The sequence below is a fragment of the Sus scrofa genome, chromosome 5 (assembly GCF_054392235.1).
Source record: "Sus scrofa isolate SSC_HxYL_T2T_F1_AM1 chromosome 5, Sscrofa_HxYL_maternal_Yorkshire_Landrace_v2.0, whole genome shotgun sequence".
NCBI lineage: Eukaryota > Metazoa > Chordata > Mammalia > Artiodactyla > Suidae > Sus > Sus scrofa.
Window position 1 is genome coordinate 101,571,898 of NC_139387.1, and position 23,002 is coordinate 101,594,899.

At 36.2% G+C, this 23,002-nt stretch overlaps 1 protein-coding gene across 8 annotated transcripts in view; it reads right to left on the reverse strand.

Annotated features, from left to right (window-relative positions):
- The window catches only part of TMTC3 (transmembrane O-mannosyltransferase targeting cadherins 3), an 85,128-nt gene that overhangs the window by 36,086 nt on the left and 26,040 nt on the right, over window positions 1-23,002 (reverse strand). For 4 of the 8 annotated variants that reach the window (XR_014804521.1, XM_021092779.2, XM_084957630.1 and 1 more), the window contains 7 exons: window positions 19,559-19,811; window positions 13,695-13,843; window positions 11,755-11,875; window positions 10,301-10,412; window positions 3,907-4,010; window positions 2,304-2,473; window positions 1,009-1,235 (listed from right to left, as the gene is read on the reverse strand). Coding sequence is in view for 4 of the 8 variants with exons in the window: in XM_021092779.2 (XP_020948438.1) it covers window positions 1,009-1,235; window positions 2,304-2,473; window positions 3,907-4,010; window positions 10,301-10,412; window positions 11,755-11,875; window positions 13,695-13,843; window positions 19,559-19,811 (1,136 nt within the window). In the remaining 4 variants the exon portion in view is untranslated. Of the gene's footprint in view, window positions 1-18; window positions 1,236-2,303; window positions 2,474-3,906; window positions 4,011-4,938; window positions 5,183-10,300; window positions 10,413-11,754; window positions 11,876-13,694; window positions 13,844-19,558; window positions 19,812-23,002 lie in introns of those variants that run through there. The other 4 variants (XR_014804524.1, XR_014804523.1, XR_014804522.1 and 1 more) reach the window with 3 other exon arrangements.

Sequence of the window (23,002 nt, forward strand, 5' to 3'; positions counted from 1 at the left end):
CTGCGCCACGACGGGAACTCCCTCATGGTATAATCTTGTGTTGGATACTGGGCATCTCTCATAATCACAGAGGTTAGGTAACTACTGATATTTAGAAAATATCAATTTTATAAATTGAGCTTTTTTGAGTATCAGACATAAAGATCTTCCATCTTCCTCTATTCTTTTATTTGACAATATGATGAATAAAGAAAATATGAAATAAATCAGGAACTAGTCTTAGAGTAGTTACTAAAACTAGCCATATGAAGTTAGGGCAGGTATTAGATCCACTTGATTCTCATTCTCTAATGTACTAAGTAGATGACTGGCAAAAATAAACTCAAAGATCCTTTTTAGCCTAAAATATGATTTTATGATTCTTAAATTTTTTGCAAAAATTTTATAAAAGTCTCTAAGGATTAACGTAAAGATTTTCCCAAACATAAAAATTAAGATTATAAATTACATACACTGCCTCCTGAAGCAGTACTAAAAGACCTTGATTTATTGTGACAAATAATTTTGTTTTGCTAAATTACAGAAAACAAAGGAAACTATAATAACATCACAGAAAACGGTAAAGCTGGATACAACATGATCTCAAAGTATTTGGACTTATAAATCAAGAGAAAATAGAATACTATTTTTTCTAAAACATACAATGCTCTTGGTTTCCTAGAAAAAATTAAATAAAAATTTTTACAAATTCAGATTATTTAATTAGTATGATATTTACACATAATACTTCCATGTATAAAATGACAAAATAGATTAGTAAGACACTGCTTAACAGACTCCCTGAAAAATCAGTTTTAACATATACTAGTAGAACAATTAGTAATATCATATATATTAGTGCCTATTACTTAAAATGTTTAAAGTATTTTAAATATTTTCCTTATAGATTATTTATGCAGTTTTGAGATAACCATCCATTTATAAAATGTCTGCTGGGAGTAACATAAGGTTGTATTATATTTCAAACTAGCATATGTTTAAATAGAGAAACAGTTTGAGAAAACATACCTGATTCTTGCATTAATATAGCAGAGTTGAATAATGATAGCTTATGCTTTGGATTTAGTTCTAAAGCATGATTAAAATTTTTCAGGGCTTCATTTGGTTCTTTAAGTTCGATATGAACAATTGCCAAGTTGTACCAAAGATCTGCATTGTTTCTGTCCAGTTCTAGTGCTTTAAGATATGCTTCCTTTGCTTTGGAGGGTTTATTCATTTTTAAAAGCAATTCTCCTCTGCGGAAAGACCCAAACACAAGCTTGACTTGCATCACTACTTACGTTACTACGTCGGTGGGCAGATAGGAAGGAAAACGCGTGCCTGGCTTAGCGAGTAACAAGGGAGGTGGTACCCAAGAAAGGGAGAAAGAGGAAATACACTCTGAATGCAGCTTGAAAGACAGCAGACGAGGAGTTCCCTGTTGGCCTAGCGGTTAGGATCCAGGGTGTTACTGCTGTGGTGTGGGTCTGACCCCGCTCCTCTGGCCCAGGAACTTCTGCATGCTGTGGGAGTGGCAAACAAGATAAAAACAAAACGAAACAAGACCCCAGCAGACTAGTCTGCATCGGAAAAGCGAGGGCAACTAGAAGGGGAGACGAATTTGTCAGAAGACGAAGTAATAGCATTTGAAGAAAAATAAATACAGTAGGGATAGGGAAATGCCAGTATTCTAATCTTTGTTAGCAATGTCTCATTATACAAAAAGCAAAACATTTGAAATTGTTTACCCCTTATAATTATTCGGTTTCCTTCAACGTATTCTTATCAAATGGCTATTCATAAAGGGAAAAAAATAGAATTGAAAAAGCTAATTTGTTAGGGTGGAAGAGCACTAGTGCCACCTGCAGATACATATGCGGAACACATCTGGAACTGATCAGTTTGAAAACCGTTTTATAAATCATTCTAATATTTTGTTAGCTTAAAAAAGGCATTTTTATATAAGTGCAAATCAATTTATAAAATTAACTATTTTATAACAAGAAATAATTATAAAATGTAAGCTTCAGCTGTTTTAAATAAAAATGAATTTGGTACGAAAGCCAAATGAAACTAGGGAGGATTATCTTCTATCCTTGCTTTTGTCTAAAAGTTTGTTATGTAAGTTATGTACTCCCCCCTGTCAATTTCAAATCAAATCGTTAGTCTAAAACAGGCTATATTTCCATGCTCTTGGTTGACAACTAAGACTACTAAAAGGAAAAAAAAAAAAAAATGAATTGGTCAAAATAGCCTAAATGTATACGCAGACATAGCTTCAGCTTCAATCTTCTAGAATGAAAGCTTAAAGTGAACTACAGTACCTGCTAATGTAAGCCTGCTTGAAGTCAGGCCTCATGCTTATTGCTTGTCGGTACAGCTGATCTGCTTCCTCCAGTCGGGACTCATTTGCTCGAATCAGATTGGCCAGATTAATATAAACATTTAAATGGTTAGGTGCAATTCTAGCTGCATATTTTTTACCAGGAATAACCTGTCAAAAAAAGCATTTTAACAATTTGATATTTTAGTACCAAAAAAAATCAGCAGTCCTTGTGTCTTATTTAAACTATACAAGACACAACAAGATTATGCTATGAATTTTACTGCTATATTAAAATAAATCACAAAAAATGTGAAATAATTTACAGTATTCAAAAAATGTAAGTAAAATAATTAACATTTAGTGGCAATGAGGATATATTTTTTCATTCATGCCAGCTCAACAGATTGTTGTTAGCTTTTATTTATTATTTTATAAGTCATATAAATCAGAGTTTTCTAAGGTCTCTCTCTCCATGTTTTTGTCTGACCAGGAATAGAACTCAGGTCTTTTCTCCCAGTCTAGTTAGTACTTCTGTTATACCACGTCAACTTTCATTTTGTCAGCAAAATATTTTCTGGTTGTGACAATAGGATAGTTAATTGCTATCAAATCATTTTAATATTACTATTGTTATTAATTACTAATATAAGCACAATTGAGAAAACTACAGCCCAAGGTAAACTGTCTTTTCTGATTACACATAGCTGGTCAAGGGCAGGATCAGATTTTCCAACTCTGACTTTGTACTGTGATATTCAAGAAATCTTACATTTGTGTCATTATAGCAACAGACAGACATAATATAGCAACAGAGACGTATCCATTCATTCTATCACTTTGCTTTGCTCTTTTATTTATTTATTTATTTTTGGCCCCACCTGTGGCATATGGAAATCCCCAGGCCAGGGATGGAATCTGGGCCACAGGTGTAACCTACGCCACAACTGCAACAACACTGGAACCTAACCCACTATGCCAGACCTGTTCATTTATTTTTTGCTAAGAGTAATGTTGAGGAGTTTCCGTCATGGCTCAGTGGTTAACGAATCTGACGAGGAACCATGAGGTTGTGGGTTCGATCCCTGGCCTTGCTCAGTGGGTTAAGGATCCGGCGTTGCTGTGAGCTGTGGTGTAGGTTGCAGACGTGGCTTGGACCCCGTGTTGCTGTGGCTCTGGCGTAGGCCGGCAACTACAGCTCCGATTAGACCCCCAGCCTGGGACCTTCCATATGCTGCGAGAAGTGGCCCTAGAAAAGGGAAAAAGACAAAAAAAAAAAAAAAAAAAAGAAAAAAGAGTAATATTGAATTTAGCTATTAATGAACGTATACAAAATTCTCCATTTAATTCATTGAGAACTTTAATAAAAAATATCTACAATTCAATTTAATGAATTTAGTTTTCACAGACCACAATTTTTTAAATTAAGTTAGAAAAGTAAATGTAACCATTTCTAGCACTTGCAGTAATAGATGGCTCACTGCACCCTTTAATTTTACTATCAACATACTGAAGAAAAGATAAGGATTTTCCATCTGGACAATTCTATTTAAAATGGACAAGTAGTAGACATGACGCAATAGGAATAAATTATGACGACATACTTGAGGCATCAGTGACTTAGCCATCATGTAAGATTCTTCAGCTTCTTTGGTTCTATTTAAATTTTTATAAGTTCTTCCAACATTCATGTGGGCACCAATATCATCTAAAATTTAAAAAATCATTTGTGGGCAAATATACTAAATAGTATTCAATGGAACCTACTAAGACATGTTTCTAGCAACAAACACATTAGGTAAAAAATGCAAAGGCAGGCAATAGGTCTTGCTTCTTCCCTATAAGTTCTTCTAATACAACTTATTATAACTTACGAGCCAGGCTACAGTAGAAAATTATTCAGTATCACAAGAACAGAAAATACACATGACATGAAAAAACTATCTGATTTGTTCCTGGAAGAGTTAAGACATGACAGAGGAGAAATAAAGGTAGTGAGGACATTTACATAATTTTTCTTCACTGTATTTTATCCTATATTAAGGCTTGCTTCCATTTCCTTAATCACATAGCTTTGGAATTCATCCCAAGTATGGATCAACTCTAAAAAGTGAAAAGGATTTACAAGGGAAAAGGATGATCCTAATTCTTACGATTAAGTATTACAAATAAGAAATGCACTCCTGTCGTGAGACAGAGGCAAAGACTGTGAAAAACAGCTTGTCTTCAGAGTTCCCTTGTGGCTCAGTGGGTTAGGATCTTTGTTGTCACTGCTGTGGCTCTGGTTACAGCTGTGGCACAGGTTCAGTCCCTGGCCTGGGAACTTTCACATGCTGCAGGTGTAGCCAAAAACGAAAGCAAAAAAACCAAACATTTTGTAATTTTGCTTTCAAAAATTTTTGTGAACGTGATTAGAGTGCAAGTTATCACAATTATATAGCACTATTTAAGATGTAGCTGCCCAGCTCTCTTAAATTATGATAAATTCCCATATAGTCCCTTAAAAAGGTTGTGTTACTATCAGAATGTCAGGAACTTTTATCTCATTTTCTGAAATGAAAAATGGAATAGTCAGCAAATTTATTCAGGGGTGGAAAAATATGCAATTAAAATAAAAAAATATGAGGGTTCATTGCACGTTAGTTTTAAGATACATTTCCCAGTAATTATTTCAAAAATATAAAATAAAGATAGGAAGAAGGGAGATCTTAAATCAGACAAATTTTACTCAACATGAATCTCTAATAGACATGACAAGGTTTCAAATTATGATTACTACTTGCCTGTGACACTGATGATGATTTTGCAATTGTGGAATAGTTCGTTGCCTGCAACTCCCAGGACACATGGGGGCCAAGTATATATACCTTAGGCATTCCCCTAGGAGGAGATCAACAGACCTAAGATCTTGCTACATTGTTTCAGGCTGGTAATTGTGTGCACTGCACAAAAACTGTTAAATGCCATACTAGTTTAGAGAACTAGAGGACTGGGGGAAAAAGGTTGATACTTTGCTTTTAGATATATTGCTGAATCTCACAGGGGCCTGGGGGGCAGGGATCAAGTAAAAAAAAAAAAAAAAAAAAGAAGAAGAAAAAGAAGAAACTTCCCAAAACTTGTTCCAATTCAGAATACCTGTGTAGCTTGTAGCTTAGAAAAATATAAATATCTTACCCCACCCAGCTCTATCAAAACAGAATCTTCAGGAATATGATTGCAAAAATGTTTTTAAAAAGATTCAAAGGCAATTCTGATGCAGAGACAAGGCTGAAATACAGTGAATTACCTAGAGAATATAGTCTTTGCTCTTACAGAGCTCTTAAAAAAAAGTCTGATAAATCTATACCATTCACTGTAGAATCAGAAAGTTACTCGAAAGAAACTAAGGATACACAGAACCTGAAAAAATTAATTATACAGTAAGAATTTAATCTAAGAAAAGAACATATTGAAAGTTCACGTAAATAAAAGTGCAGTTATGTTTGATAGGTATTTAAAATGTTACTGAAATGAGCCCCAGCCAAACTTAGACAAGAAAGATGTTATCCATCAGGACGCAAGATAAGACAAATTACTATCTGCAGGTCCTTAGAATTATAGCAAGGAGATGCTGTCATCAGTGAAGACTAGAGACACTAGAGTAAGGCATCCTTATGTTCTCAAAGAACAAAGAGAGTAATGAGACAGCCTTTAGCATTAAACGACTACAAAACAGATAATAAAGTGAAAGGCATTTTAAGCAACTTTCTTTATAACTTACAAAGTTTTAAGATTCCAGGAGGAAACAGCATTACTGGTAAGGTAAATTTAAATTTGGAAAAAAAAAAAAAAAAAAAGGTAAGAAATCAGGCAAAATATAAAATCAATTACACTGAAATGACTAAAAAGCTACCGAATTTCAAAAAATAATCTCGCTACTGTAAGTGCACTATCCCAACCAACAGCAGCATGGATGCAGCGGTCTGTCTTTAGTTCAGCGTAAACAAGGGCAAATATCAGGCAACCTTTGGCCTAATATATTCTTCAGCCACCAAGAGTGAACTTTAGTATTCTTACACTGATGCCCGAAGCATATGTGCTGCTTTCCACTATTTCCGATCCACAAAATTGTCCATTTGTTTGAAAATATCAGAAACTCCTAAAAACTCTTTAAAAATCATTGCTATCTTGATGGCATCAGAGCTGAACCACAGGTCCATGATTCTTTTCTGATATAAACAGTTTCAAAGATTTGCAGTTAAATATAAATGAAATAATTGATTTTAAGGCAAAAATAAACCCTGGAGAATTCTTCTGCTTCTTGAGAAAAATCTACCCTTGTCTTTTAACAGTGTTTATGGAAACTGCAATCCAATTTGCAAACATTTTATCTTGTGAATTGATTTTTTTAAAAAAAAAACACCTGTAACCATCACAACAAAATAAAATAAAAAAAAAAAAACCAATTGTTTGTCTAACATGACATGGATGTTGCCTGGTCAAAGACCACTTTATAGCTTATATTCTTACTCTGGCTAAGTAAGAATCTTTTTTTTAAAGCTACTTTAAATATTAAGACTCTCTACTCTCCGTGACCCTATACTGTTCTAGGATTTTAAATGCCATCTCTATGCTTGTTACTTCAAATTTTTATCTCTAGTCCTGATCATTCCCCTTAGCTCCAGACTTAAAGATCTATCTCAATCTATACATCTAAGAGTCCAAAAAGGATTTGATTTCCTTCCCTACATGTTTCATCTGTCAAATCATTCTACAAAGAACATAGCTGAAAAACACAGAATGAGCCAAGACACCTATGAATGCCAAATTCAATTTTTCTATGATTATGTACTTTTTTCATAATAAATTCTAATAAAAAGATTTGCCTATTTTCCTAGCCCATTGCTTATTAGAAACAGCAATTGAGAGTATGGTAGGTAAGTCATACTAAAGGAGACAGGTTAATTAAGTACCTCAAAAACAGGAGTTCCCGTCGTGGCTCAGTGGTTAATGAATCCGACTAGGAACCATGAGGTTGCATGTTCGATCCCTGACGTTGCTCAGCGGGTTAAGGATCCAGAGTGGCCGTGAGCTGTGGTGTAGGCCACAGACGTGGCTCGGATCCTGTGTTGCTGTGGCTCTGGTGTAGGCTGGTGGCTACAGCTCTGATTAGACCCCTAGCCTGGGAATCTCCATATGTTGCGGGAGTGGCCCTAGGAAAGACAAAAAAACAAACAAACAAAAACAGCCAAAAGTGACAACTGACAATGAGAGGAAAAATGATTAAAAAAAAAAACCATGCACAATCATACCCACCCACCTATGCCATTTCATTTTATCTTTACAACATGAGACAGAAATTACTGTCTCAATTTTGAAATTAGAAAGGGATGAGGGGGCCAAAATGACCTCTTCTAAGTGTCAAAGTCCCCATGTGTCTGACATAGAGATAACCTGGCTTCTCTAAGAACTCCCAGAATGACTTAACAGGCTTTCAAAAACAATGACTTAAAACTGCCACACTTAGTGACCACTGAATGCGTGTATGAGACCCAGCTAGGTGACACACAAGGAATATGAAGATGAATCAAATGTTCACGCTTCCCTTAGCGAGCTCTTCAGTTTAAACACACGTATTTTCAGAGTTCCTGCAGTGGTGGAGCAGAAACAAACCCAACTAGGAACCACAAGGTTGTGGGTTCAATCCCTGGCCTCGCTCAGTGGGTTAAGGATCTGGCACTGCTGTGAGCTGTGGTGTAGGTCGCAGTCATGGCTTGGATCTGGCGTTGCTGTGGCTGTGGTGTAGGCCAGCAGCTGTAGCTCCGATTAGACCCCCAGGCTGGGAACTTCCAACGCCATGGGTGCAGACCTTTTAAAAAGCAAAACAACAACAACAACAACAACAAAACAAAAAACACACAAAAAAAACCACCCCCCAAAAAACCCACATGTATTTTCAATAAATAAATATTTAAATAATAAATATCACAGGAAAAATACAGAAGTTGTAAGGAGTCTTGAGGATGAGAAATATTTGCTTCTAACTATAAAGATATGAGGTTTTCTAGCACAGAAGCCATGTGAGATGGGTGCAAAAGATGGGCAGGATATGGCAGAAGGTGGATGGGAAGGAAAGCAGCAGGAGGAATTGTAGGCTCAAGGAAGAACATGAACAAACGCAAGGAGGCGCGGAAGCCCATGACATGGACCAGTATTTCAAGAAAAGGTGAACCACATGAAGAGTAAGGGTGGAGATAAAATTAGAAAGATGGTTAGACCTTCAGTTATGCATTTCCACACCTCTCTTTAACTGGAATTTGCTTTACTTGGGGAGAAGATTTACATGTCAGCTCTTCCAAATGACGACTGTGGTCTTTCTCTTATCTTCTGCCAACACTGGGCCTTGATTTAGAATAAGTGTCCTTCTTGACCCTTGTCACTTCCGGATTACTGTCACTCCTTAAATCACTCATCTCTGAATTTCCTGTCATTACACTCTATTATCAGCCATTTCTTCCTGCTGCAGTCACCAATCTCTGGGTCATACATAGCTCCTGCTATCAAAAGTCTTAGTCTTTTCCAAATCTACACAGATGTACCTCCTGATACTTGCCTTGATGTCCTCTCTTCTAACGCTGTTCACCTCCGTCCTCTTTTAACTTGGTTCAATGGCCAAAGTCTCAGCTAGGAGAAACATAGGGGGTAGTGCCCACCACTCCCCGGCCCTTCAACGGTGCTTATAAACTTGTGAGTGGGGAAGTGCTTCTTGGTCATCATACTAAATGGAGGTAATGATGGTATGTGGTGGATGGGGACCCTGTTTGGTACACACCCGGGAATGCAGACCCTTCTGCACACTTGAAATACCAAGAGCATTCCTATTTCTCAAACAAGCAATGCCCTAGCTAGCTCCTACTCAGATGCCAACGATTTTTCAGATCTGTAAATCACTGATCTGATCACCATCTCCTCATCCTTTAACCTCTCTCACATCCCTTCGTAACCAGTTTAGGCGGTATCCCAAGTATTCTCATCTCCCTTTATTTAGTGACACACCTGACAACATCCTAATCCTGTTTAACCAAATTCTCCATGCCTGTACCGCTGCAGCGGTAACGAAATGGGGAGAAAGACACAAAAACCACACCAACTGGTTTCATTTTAATTAAATAGTGCTAACTTCAAGAGGGGTGTTAGAGCTGCTTGGTAATCATACCGTATTTTCTTAGTTTATGCACTTTCCTAGATCTTTGTTTTTCAATACATGATTCATGTGCTACGTATCATGGAACTTATTAGAAACACAGAACTTCAGGCCCTATTCTAAATCTCTGTATGTTAGAACATGCACTGGAAAATCTGCGCCTAATTCACAGGCACATTAAAATCTGCAAAGCAATGTCCTAGGTGACTCCTTCAGATCCTCTCCTGGTCTTAGACCGCTAGCACTTGCATTCCTTTCCTCACTCTCTACTGTTGACTCTGCTTTCTGTCACTCAGAGTACAGAAGCTAACAGAACATTTTCCAGAAGCTATCCATCTACTACTTACCTGCCCATATCCACGTCTCTATATTCCGCCCTCCTTGTCACCACAGGTTAATTACTGGCTCTACGGCTGATGGCTGTCCTCACCCTGAGCACCAGACCCCATTTATCTCTTCTCATCTCTTCAAGGACACTGATCCAGTACTTCATGTCCCCACCTTGAAGTATTTCTCCTCCCAGCTGCAATGGCTTAGCTGCACACACACTTTGTTCCTCTCATCTTAAAACCCCCAAACCCCGTCATCCTAATACCCTCTCTTGACTCCAGACTCAGCACCACCACTTATCAACACCCTTTAAAAGAGTCTACAACACCAGGTGTCTTCAATTATTCAATTATTCTTCTCCCACTCTCCTAAACTCACTCCTATCCGGCTTGTGCCTTGGTCCACCAAAATTGCTCATCCAACAATCCTGCGGTTAAAAAAGAAAATAAACTTTTACAATACCTTTATTAATTAATAATGCTCACCTGGTTGAACATGGGTAGCCTGTAAGAAGTATTTCAAAGCTCTCTCAAAGTTCTTTTCATTTTCCAGAGCGTGACCCACATTATTCCATAATTTGGCATTATTTTTATTTACCTTAAGTACAGAAGTACAGATAGAAATTAGTTAAATTTCACACATACGAGTCTAAGTAAACCAGATTTTGTTTGGCATACTATAAGGAAGGAATGGAGTATTTCACAAAAATGTCCACGTATGGATGAAAGTAGTCCACAGGTACAAACTTCTAGTTTGGTCTAGGGATGTAACGTACAGCAGGGATTGGAGTTAATAAAACTTCACTGCAGAGTTGAAAGTTGCTAAGAGAGTAGATCTTAAATGTTCTCACGGCAAGAAAAAACACTGTAGCTCTAGGAGGTGAGGGATTGCTAACACACTGTGGTAATCACTCATGCAGGCTGCTAGGAACGGAGTGTTCCAGAGAGATGAGGAAGGAGTGGATGGACACTGCTCTACGAAATTTACTCTTTCAACATCAACATACTAAAACCACTCTTTATCTCTTTATATATTAAAATTTTACTGAAAATTTTATTTCATCAAAGCACAGTGCTGTTTGAAAACTCCTGCTCTGCTATTTATATTCTTTTGAGAAAGAAGAAATGTTTAAACATTGCACTGATTATTTTTAGGCTTGGCATTAAGCTACTTATGTAGTCTATTATGGTAATGGTAACCCTTGAGCACACACACAGCCAAAAGGAAGTTAAGAATTTAGAGACTTTGAAGAGAGAGAGCACCTGAAAAACAAACAAACAAAAAACAAACAAACAAAAAAACAAAAACCCAAACAAATATTGCTTATAACTTCCACTGAAAACAAACCTTATGATTTTTAAAAAGAACTTTTTCTCATTATGTTGTCCATTCTATAGAAATGCTAAATCTCTCCTTTCTGCCAGTTCTTACCTTTCCTTAGTATTATAAACATTGGTTACCTTCTACATGGTAAGGGTCCATTTGTCGCCATGGATTTTATTTCACTGAATTGAATCTAAGATGCCATCAATTTTTAGACTCACCATTGTTTTATCTACCATTAAGAAAAAGGTCACTAATAAATTATAAGTTGCCCTTCACTGTAAGATTTATTCTGACTTCAGAGATGTTAAAAGCTTAAAAAAAAAAAAAAAAGTACTCCTTAGGGACCAATGAAACAAAGTATTCTTCTTTAAACATTTTATCATTTGAGCTTATAATAACTGTACTGCATTTGGGGAATGATTCACATATCCTCTAGACATATAGATAAGTACTATTCAGAGCTCTGATTATGGTATACACCACATGAAGAACAAATTATTTTTATTAATCTCTTGGTGAAGTCTCATTAAAAGTCAAGTCAAGACAATGTAACTGACATGGCTGAACAGACATCAACAGAAATATTGATGACACACTCTGAGGAATACTTTACCTTCAAGGCTGACATAAACAATGTATATTCAGACTCCCAATCCCAATTTCTGTGCAGTGTTTTTAAGGCATGAGTGAATATCACCATAGACAGACAAACCCAGGATAACTTTTTTAATATACTGTTTAAGAAAAAAAAGCAGAACAAAAAAATTTGTCTACATTACCAAAACAGAGGTAAGAACTATGTTAAATATCTCCAAATACCGTGTCTGAATTTACTCTAAAGATTAGGCTAACAGTCATCCGACCTGAGACGGAACAACACCAAAAACTAAATATTATGAACACTACCTTAACACTTCAATCTTCAATTACACTAAATATTTTAATATTTGCATTTCAAAAGTTTTGTTTAGATTTAATGATCAAAAACTGATAAAACCAACTTATTTTTTGGCCTTGCCCCTGGCATGCAAAAGTTCCTGAGCCTGAGACTGAACCCAAGCCACAGCGATGACAACACTGAATCCTTAACTGCTAGGCTACACGGGAATTCTTGATAAAACCAATTTTTAAATGTGACTTTTTGGATTTAGAATCCTTTCGTACCATTCCCTACAACTTGAATATTCCTACTGGTGTTTACAAAGGATCAATCTTATCACCAGTTATATTTAAAAACATTGTTACAATACCTACAAGAGGTCATGATATTCTTGAATTTTACATTTTAAAGCTAGAATTATTCATTAAAAGTCAGAGTAAAATTAACTTTTTTATAAAATGCGTATTACGTATATGGCTTTAGGCTAATTACTTGGGACTCAATTTCTTATTTACACAAAGACAGTTATTTCAATAATCCCTATGATCTTATTTAGTATTATGTCCTTTGAGTGCTTTTTGCCCCAGGAACTGTTCAGTTTCTTTCATTTTGATAGATCCACTTAACCAGGCTAAGACTGCATGGATCAGATGTAAATATGAATCAGGACTGTGCTGTTTACTAGCTGTGGGGTCCTGTGTAACTTAGGTTAACCTGTATAAGCTTCCACTTTCAAATGTGTAAAGTGGAGTTAAGGAGTATCAGGATTAAATAAGAAAACAAATCATGGCGCTGGCACATGACAGGCACTAAATAACTGGTAGTGATCAGAACTGGAAATATGGATAGAAGCTACGAGAAGTGCTTCGGTAGACGGCAATGAAAACCGCAGACATGAATGACGGACACCACGCAATGCGAGAAAAATGGCTGTCAGTAAAACTGAGAAATTAAAAAAATATTTAAGGGGGGGGGGTACAACTGGAAGAACCTGAGAAGAGACTGAGGAGAAGCGAATAAAAGGTGTAAGAGAATCGGGACAGAGACTTTTTACCGATGTCAGAGAAATAAACCAAATAAAAGCACGGACTGGTTTTAGCTAGAGGTAATCTGCTCTATGTTAGCAGAGTGACATAGGAGTAAGTCAGAAATCTGTGGGTTGAAGGGTAACTGAGAGAGTGACCATCTCTTGCATTTATAGTCTGTGGCTATTCTGTTCCTTAACTGTTAGTTTAAGGCAACTAGGACATGGTGATTAGGACGAGGCAAGAAATTACAGATTGCCTTCTAGATGCTTTTTACATATATTAGCCCAATATGACTCACTAAAAGACTGCACCTTGGGTTGCTGCCTATGGAAGAAGCAACGATCATTTGAAACTTTAGTATCCATAATATTCTTTTTTTGCATTTGGATCTGACTGAAAGTTTGATAGGTTTCAGGCCATAAAATAAAATTATATAAATATGAGGAAGAACATAGGATGGAGTAGGACCTACGGGGCTGTCTTTCCTGATCTGAATTGCAGACAAATGAGGAAAATAACAACATGAAAAACAAAAAGGTATAAAAATATGACTTGTAAAAACTGAATAAACATTTTAAATACTTCAATGTATCACATTTACTTCTGTAGCTAATAAGCATTAAGGGCACTAACATTTTAATTCACCTTTTGTTAGATATTTTCTGCCATCCATGGGCTACCAAAATACAGAACCCCATGCTAGGAACATATAAAACTCTCTCAGCAACAACAAATCCAACGGGAAAAAAAAGGTTTGATGCAGGAATAAATGGTAACGCCATTAAACAAAGTGCCTACAAAGAAAAAAAAAAACAGTTTTTTAATTAAAAAATATATGGACAACAATAATCAAATCCAAATAGTTCATCATTTAATTTAGATGATGTACTGGTAGACCACTTTATATAATACTGTAAAAACAGAGATTGAAGCAAAGGAGGACACTTAGGGATGGTAAGAACACACATGAGGATGTGTGTTAGCAGCTTACACGTGTATCTAACTTACATGCATGTGTTAAAAATAAACTGGCAGGAAAATACATTAGCGAGTTTCAAGAAAACAAACTACAAATGGTGGGTTAATAAAATAGCCAAATATGACAGTTTGTAATTTTACTACTATATATAAGCACTACATCACACTGGAAATTGATAAGGTATCTTTCAGACAAAGCAGCAGACTGCTTCGATACCTCGGCATTACTCTGCATGGCATTCTGATGGGTCACATACATTTAGCAGCGACTAAGTACATGGATAAAAATAAAAGCAGTCCCTTTAAATCAACAGTCTTTTATTCTATAAAATTTCTAAAATTCTAACACTGTACACTGTGTTAGAAATAACCATCACAAAATGTTTAGATTTTTTTTTTACCATTTTGAAAATGTGATGGCATATGGTTTCCAGATTACAGAGCAAGTACAAAAGACAAGACACAAATAACTAGCACACAAATACTTTATGGAAGGAAATAAGTTGGTTGTCATCAGGACATCTGTTCTATGGACATCTGCTTCCATATTCTGTTAACCTGATTTGTTTTACAGTACCCAGTGGAAAAAATAAGCTTCAGAAGTTCAGCTTTGGAAGTTTGAATTTTTTAAGTTTGAGAGGAAAGAATGACTTTTCTTTATTATGCTTTATTGGTGAAATATAGATGCAGAAATGTAAATACTGGCATTCCCGTCGTGGCTCAGTGGTTAACAAACCCTACTGGTATCCGTGAGGACATGGGTTTGATCCCCAGCCTTGCTCAGTGGGTTAAGGAGCTGGCGTTGCTGTGAGCTGTGGTGTAGGTCACAGACACAGCTTTGTTACCATGTTGCTGTGGCTGTGGCATAGGCCGGCATCTATAGCCCTGATTTGATCTCTGAAAACCTCCATATGCCTCAGGTGCAGCCCTAAAAAGACAAGAAAAAAAAAAAAATACATTGAAAAGAATACTTTCTCCATGAATCACAAATTAGTAATTTGTAATGAGGCAAGACTGAATCTGAAGAAAAGCACTGCCATCAAACTGCCCAGTATCAATTTATTTATCTGCAATTTCAGTGTTTTCTTTTTAAGTGAAAGGGTAAAACATTATGAGTGTGTAATTCACTGGGTCACCTTGCTGTATAGTAGAAAACTGACAGACTGTAAAACAGCTATGATAGAAAAAATAAAAATCATTAAAAAAAAAAGGTGTGTAATTCACTTTTTACTTCCCAGAAATGCTGGATAAAAATAACCATCTAGAAGTAAAACAGAGATTTGTTCCCTGGGATATGATCCTTTCTAAAAAAATTTCCTATTAATTCATGGATGCCCTAAGGCAATTTCACCTGAAATAATTAGAGGTGTTAAATTCATTCAAAGATACATCATGGACTGATGCATAAGCTACACAAAAAAGAAAAGCCATCACTCAAAAAATCTATTGGTTCTTGAATAAGAAATGGCTCAATGATTAACTTACTCAGAAGTTCTAATATGTGCTCTATTAACATAGAGAGACCAAATTAACTATGACTAACATAAAAATCCTTTCACACTGATGTAAACTCTCTTTAAAAGGAAGGATGGGAGTTCTCGTTGTGGTGCAGTGGAAACGAATCCGACTAGTATCCATGAGGATATGGGTTTGATCCCTGGGCTTGCTCAGTGGGTTGGGGATCTGGTGTTGCTGTGAGCTGTGGGGTAGGGTTGCAGATGCTGCTCGGATCTCGCCTTGCTATGGCTGTGGCGTAGGCTGGCAGTTGTGGCTCCGATTCAACCCCTAGCCTGGGAGCTTCCATATGTTGTGGGAGTGGCCCTAAAAGGAAAAAAAAAAAAAAAGGAAGGATGCTTGCGGAAAGAGTACAGAGTTTAGAGGTGAATCTATTTCATTTCCTCCTGCATAACCTAAGGCAAACTACTCAAATCACCTTGTGACTCCATTTCTTTATAAATAAACCAGGGATTAGTAACTACTGACATTGCTGTGATACATACGACATCTTACTACGTAAGTGCTTAACATGGCATCTGGTACTTGGGAGGTACACCTTTGATCTATTTATCTCTTCTAGAAATTTTCAGAAAACATCGCCATCAAAAAGTAGTATATATATATAGTTGTATACATAACTATAACATTTTTGGATCATTTTCCATTATAGGTTACTACAAAATGTGAATATACTTTCCTGGGCTGTACAATAAATCCTTTTTATTTATTTGATGTACAGTAGTTATTATATGTTAATCCTAATACTCCTAATTATCTCATCCTTCCCTCCTTTTCCCCTTTAGTAACCTTAAGTTTTCTATGAAACCAACACTTTGTAAATTAATTATACTTCAATTAAAAAAATAAAGAAAGTATGTTTAGGACTATACTTAAAGCAGCTATACCTTAGGTCACAGCTTCTCCTTTTTTATACATATAAAATATAATTTATGTAAACCTGTTTATTTCATCAGCACTATCTTCTACTTTTTATTCAGCCTATGGCTACACAAGTCATTATTTTATTTGCCAAAACTTTCCATTTACCCAATTCTCCTTTTTTGCCTTTCTTTCAGTAGAACCTCAGCTTTGGATATATTTTGCCTTTATTTATGTGAGAAGCAAGGCACTACTATAGAAAGTCCCAAAGCAAAGCAGATTAATATCATCATAAATTCATGATCATCAACTTAAGACTGCTCAGGATTCTTAGGTTTCTTTTCTTTTCTTTTTGGTCTTCTTGTCTTTTTTTCCTAGGGCCGCACCCATGGCATATGGAGGTTCCCAGGCTAGGGGTCCAACCGGAGCTGTAGCCACCAGCCTAGGCCAGAGCCACAGCAACACGGGGTCTGAGCCGCATCTGTGACCCACACCACAGCTCACGGCAACACCGGATCCTTAACCCACTGAGCAAGGGCAGGGATCGAAATCGAACCCGCAACCTCAGGGTTCCTAGTGGGATTCATTAATCACTGCGCCACGACGGGAACTCCTCTTAGGTTTCTTTAGTAGGCTCACTCCCACTCTCTTAGACTATTTTGACTCGTGATTGCTTCTCTCAAATTTTGACCCATGTCACCTTCAGGAGGCGAGTACACTTCAAAACTAGAGAAAACTAAAGCTGTAAAACAAGAATTTCTTCAATTCTCCACTACTAAACCTATCAACATCTACATTCACCTTCAGCTCCATCCTTCCTGAAACTTAAGAAGTGTCTCCATCCAGCTCAGGCCAAACCAGCTTCACACCTCTGTGCTTTTCTCAAATCTTACCATCAATCATTCCTTATTTACTTAATCACTTCCTCATCAACTTCCTACCTACATTACATCTCTTGCCTCTTTAACCATAAAAAATCTTCTTAGACAACACATCTTTAAGCTATCTTACCTATTCATTATGTCTCTTAACATAAATCAGGCTTCCATACTCTTAAGAAATGATTTTTAGAGACATGGTAACAGGTAGTTGGCTATTAACTCCATTTACTTAGTCAACACTTCAACTCAATGAGGATGTTTCTGCAAGCCTACCCACTAGTGATCTCTTTGCATCTAAAAATCAGCCAACTGAGTACTGTGCTGGAAGTGATTCTAAAGGCCAACCAGCAACAGTCTTCCCTCAACATTAACCAACTCCAGCCTCTGAACATTCATCAATTGCAGATCTGTGCTTTCCCCCAGCCCTACATAAGATCAGCAGTTTGTTACTCCTGAAGCCAATGCTGACTGGCTATCTTCTCTTAGTTGGGAAATGCAAGCCTGTCTCATCCTTTGAAATATTCAAAGTTAAATCACTCCTACGGGTTACCTATAGTAGCAATCTTCACACTTCCTCATCTATTCAAATCACTCTACAGAAATAAATTGCATTTAAGTAACCAAAACATCTAAAAGAGGTCAAATCCAACTGATTTCACTTTTCTTCTTCATAGCAGCTATTACTGTTAATTATTCGATTTTTCTCGAAACACTTTCCCACCTTTCTGTCCATTTGTTCTATCTCCTGTTTAGGTTCATTTTCTGCTACATAACATCTAAACATGGGAGTTTTTCAAGACCTAGATGTAGGCTTCTCTTTCATTCCATTCGGCCCCTTCAACTATTTACTGAGGGAAAATTAAGACCCAATATGCTAATAAGGTATTCATCATGTGTATAAAGTAACTTCTATGCATCTACAACGGTGCTAGCTAGTTGCCGTCTCTACAAGTGATAAAAACCCAATGAGAAAAGCTGACCCTATAATCTCTTCATAGGCCTTCTTAACCACATCCTGGTTTCAATTACTATCTCTATGGTAATTACCAAATTTCTCTACGGCAATTAATCAAACTGTTATGTGTAGTTCAGGCATCACACTGAACTCCAGGCAGAGAGTGGTATTTAACATCTTTATGAGAAAAAGGCACCTCAAACTCAACAGGTCCAAAGACAAGAGTATATATGATCTTTCTTCAAACCCTATATTCTTGCAAATTTCTCTAGAATACAAGTTCTCTGAAATCGGAGACCTTGCACTTCAAATTTTTATTGAATTAATAAATGAAACCTAGTGGCTGGAGCCAGAAATAATATACTTGCAAAGAATTCAAACCACTTTCTGGCATATAGTAAATGCTCAAGAAATGTTAAAGATTGTCATTTTCTTTAATAATTTTAAGTAAGCGGCAAAATAATTATTATGAGTAAGAGGTGAGGGCAGAGTTAAGAAAATTACAAAGAAACAGATCTCAGAAAAACAAAAAAAAGAGTTCAAATAGTCGGAGTTCTCTGAATACAGTAAAAAATATATCAGGGAGTAATGAAAATCTTGCTAATAAAAAATGAAGAGTTAGGAGTTCCCGTCGTGGCGCAGTGGTTAACAAATCCGACTAGGAACCATAAGGTTGCGGGTTCAGTCCCTGCCCTTGCTCAGTGGGTTAGCGATCCGGCGTTGCCGTGAGCTGTGGTGTAGGTTGCAGACGCGGCTCGGATCCCGAGTTGCCGTGGCTCTGGCGTAGGCCGGTGGCTACAGCTCCGATTCAACCCCTGGCCTGGGAACCTCCATATGCCGAGGGAGCGGCCCAAGAAATAGCAACAACAACAACAACAACAACAACAACAACAACAAAAAAGACAAAAAAAAAAAAAAAAAAAAGGAAGAGTTATATATGTTAAAGCTGCTTCTCTTACATGACACTCTCCTCTGTACCAAGAAAACAAGGAAGTATATAGTATGATTCATTTCTTTAAATAGTATACAATCTCGGTGGGTAAACATAAGAAATATAAAAAAGAAACATGCTTCATGATTTCAGAATTTAGAGTTTCTACTAAATTAGGGAAATTCATAATCACTCTGTTTTATATATTGTTTTATATGCTGAATGTGCAGCATTAATCAAATTCTGACACAATTTATAAATTATTCATAAAACAAGCTCATAAATTAGCATGATATAAACAAAGACGCAGCTCTTCAAAGGTGCTTTTGTGGCTCTTAATTAATAAACTGAACGTAATAGCATCTGAAAACTTAAGAACCTTTCTTACCATTAAAACAGTCTTGGAGGAATCACCAGAGTATCTGAGACTGAATACTCCTAAAGCCCCCAAAAAGCAAAAAAAAATAAATGTGGCAAGATTTCGAACATCTAGAAATGACTCTATAAGTGGTATTGTTCCCATTGTCCAATCACAGCAGAGCTCTGAAGGATTTAACAGAAGCCAAGCATTCACAGGAAGGAGGTAGTTAAAAGTTAGCTGTCTTGTAGGAGTTGGGCTTACAGCAGCTGGGTTATCAAACCTGTATGAAGAATGAAAAAAAAAAAGTTGTTTAAATTAAGACACGTTTAAGACATGTTTTAAACACAAAGTTAGTATATAACGTACATAAATAAAATACTAAACAATATTAATAAAAGCAATATTTTACAGGTAATTGCACTAAACAGAAGACATAAATATTTTTTATGTATACTTCATATTCTTGCCAGAATTCAAACCGTCTATGAAGTGTCTAACTAAGTAAGAGGAACGATATTTATGAAGAAAGATTTAAAGGGCAACCAGGTTATCTAGTTTTTATCAGAAGGATTCAGATATGCATTTCATTTATAACATTCCGCAGAAGTGTTTTCATTAAGTTACGATATTCTGATTAAAAGTAGTAAGGAAAGTTTTAAGATTCGTTGTTGTATTACGCTTCCTAGAAAAAATTACTGCTTTTCTCTTTTCAAAGAGGGAAAACTGTATCACCTATGAGCTCTTCCTTTTTCTTTAGATTTCTAGAAAGGTAAAAATCCAATTCCCGATACAGTGTAGTAACTGCACAGTCTCATGTAACATTTATTTGTGTCCTACTTAATATAAGCTTATACCCTAGTTCATACAGGCCATCATATATTAAATGTATATTTCATTAATTTAGCTTATTTCCTGCAAATTAAGTCAAATCATTTTTTTAGGACAGTTAAATGAACGCTTTTAGATTTTTATTTTTAGGCTATGTTCTAAATTTTATTGGCTCTATCAACATATAGTCCTCTAAGAACCCAATTTCTCGTTTTAAAATGAATAAGCCAATAAAAAATCAACTTCTACTACTCACTTGACTTGGTCATCTTAAAAATATCAAATGGTTGAGAAGAAGTAAATACTAGTTGAACAAACAGCATTTTTAAAACTTTCATATTTGAACATATACGTATATGAAAAATAATAAACCTTGAAAGTCAGGACTTGAATTCTCAAAACAGCCAGTAGAAATGGACACAAAGCATTTACCCTGTAATCTACTAGTCAGAGTTCATTTAAAAAAATTAAGTTTATTTAGGATAGGTAGTTTAATAACTGAACTGTAGTCAAAGAATACATGTCAAAGCAATCAAACTATATTACAGTCAACTTCACAGGACACTAGAATAAAAGTAATAGGACACACAAATATATATACACACACACACATTTTTAAGTGCTTTTATGTGGAAAAAATATATTTATATGTGATATACCCCATTTGTCCATCTATACACACACAAATACATTCACACCTCTAAAGCATATTTTCGTACTGGAGAACTTGAGATAGAACCCTGCTGATTCAAATTCTCTAAAAAGGAATAATAAATAGAACAAAAAAAATGAAACTAAGGGGTGAATAAGGAAATATAACATATATATCTATGAGTCAATCTATTTCCCATATTATCATGATTTAATGAGTTGTCTGGCATGGCTAGACTCAAGTAAAAATTCAAGAAGTTAAAGTAATTTTTCTTTAAAGAAAAAATACTATTAAGAAGGACTAATTATTACAAAGTGGAATATTGCTCAGCCATAAAAAAGAATGAAATAATGCCATTTGTAGGAACAAGGACAGACCTGCACATTACCCTATTCAGTGAAGTAAGTCAGGCAGAAAAAGTCAAATATCATGATATCACTTATATGTGGAATCTAAAAAAATGATACAAACTGACTTATTTACGAAAGAGAAACAGACTCACAGTCACAGAAAACAAACTTACGGTTACCAAAGGGGAAAAGGAAGGAGAGGGATAAATCAGGAGTTTGGGATTAACGGATACACACTACCACACATAAAACAGATAAATAACAAGGACCTAGTACATAGCACAGGGAACTATATTCAGTATCTTGTAATAGCCTACAATGGAAAAGCATTTGAAAATATATATAACTGAATTACTTTGCTGTACAACAGAAACTAACACAACATAGTAAATCAACTATACTTCAACTTTAAACAAAGGGGAAGGAAGATAGGGAAAAAAGGGTAATTACTTGAAAAATCACAAAGAATGTGTTGGACATAAAATAATTGTTGGAATAAAATTTATTGTAACCAGGGCCAGCAATGCGCTATCATGGATGGCAACAAGAACGACATTCTAGGCTTTTGTTTCAAAAAAAGTTCTTGCATGTTATGTCAGTCAAACAAATAAAAACGAATAGGGAACTAGTTTAAATATTCTCTTACACTTTAGATAAATATGGTAAAATGAAAAAATGCTAAATGTTGCAGTAGGAAAAACAATAAGAAGATTGTTAAAATTCAGTATAACCATTAATTCTAGCCTTAAACAACTAAAAAAAACAAACGAGACACACAAAACTTCTTTTAGCAACTAAGCATCAGGCAGAGAAGGACAATGATACCTGATAGGAAAAAAATAAAAGAGGGAAGCCCTATCTGGAGAGTTTAGGACTTGGATAGAGTTTTTAGTCTGTGCGGCAGTGAGGGGGAACCTGAGTGGAGCCCATCTGTATCCCTGAGTTTAGAAGATGGCGCTGTGGGCCCTAAGAGTCCAGCGGGTTAGAAACAGTGGGCACAATACCCCAGAGAGAAGAAAGCTGCTGAGAAAGAGAACTCAGGAGATGTGTAAAGGATCTCTCTCCAGTTCTCAGTACCAGTGAGAACTGATCAGCATATATATGGGAGGAAATAATTAAGGACAGTGCAGTGGGTTGATTCGTGTTTCCCCAAAGTTTATGCCTATCTAAAACCTCAGAATGTGACTTTATTTGGAAGCAGGGTCTCTGCCAATGTAATCAATCAAGTTAGGATAAGGTCATACTGGATTAGGGTGGGCCCACTATCCAATGACTGATCTCCTAATACAAGTAAGAGAATATACAGAGAAACACACAGGGAAGAAGGCCAAGGAAAGACGGAACAGATTACAGTGAAACAGAAACATGCCAAGGAATGTCAAAGGTGCTGAGCCATTGCCAGAAGCCAGGAAAGAGGCACAAAACAGATTCTGCCCCAGAGTCTTCAGGAGGAACCAACTATGACCGACAGCTTGATTTTGGATTCTGACTTTCAGCATTGTGAGAGACTAGATTCCTGCTGCTTTAAGCCACCCAGTTGCTGGTAATTTGTTATAGCAAACCTAGGAAAACTAACAGTTAGGAAAGTACCTCCTGAAAGGATTAAAAAATCACAAATACCAAACAGAAATAGTGACAGTT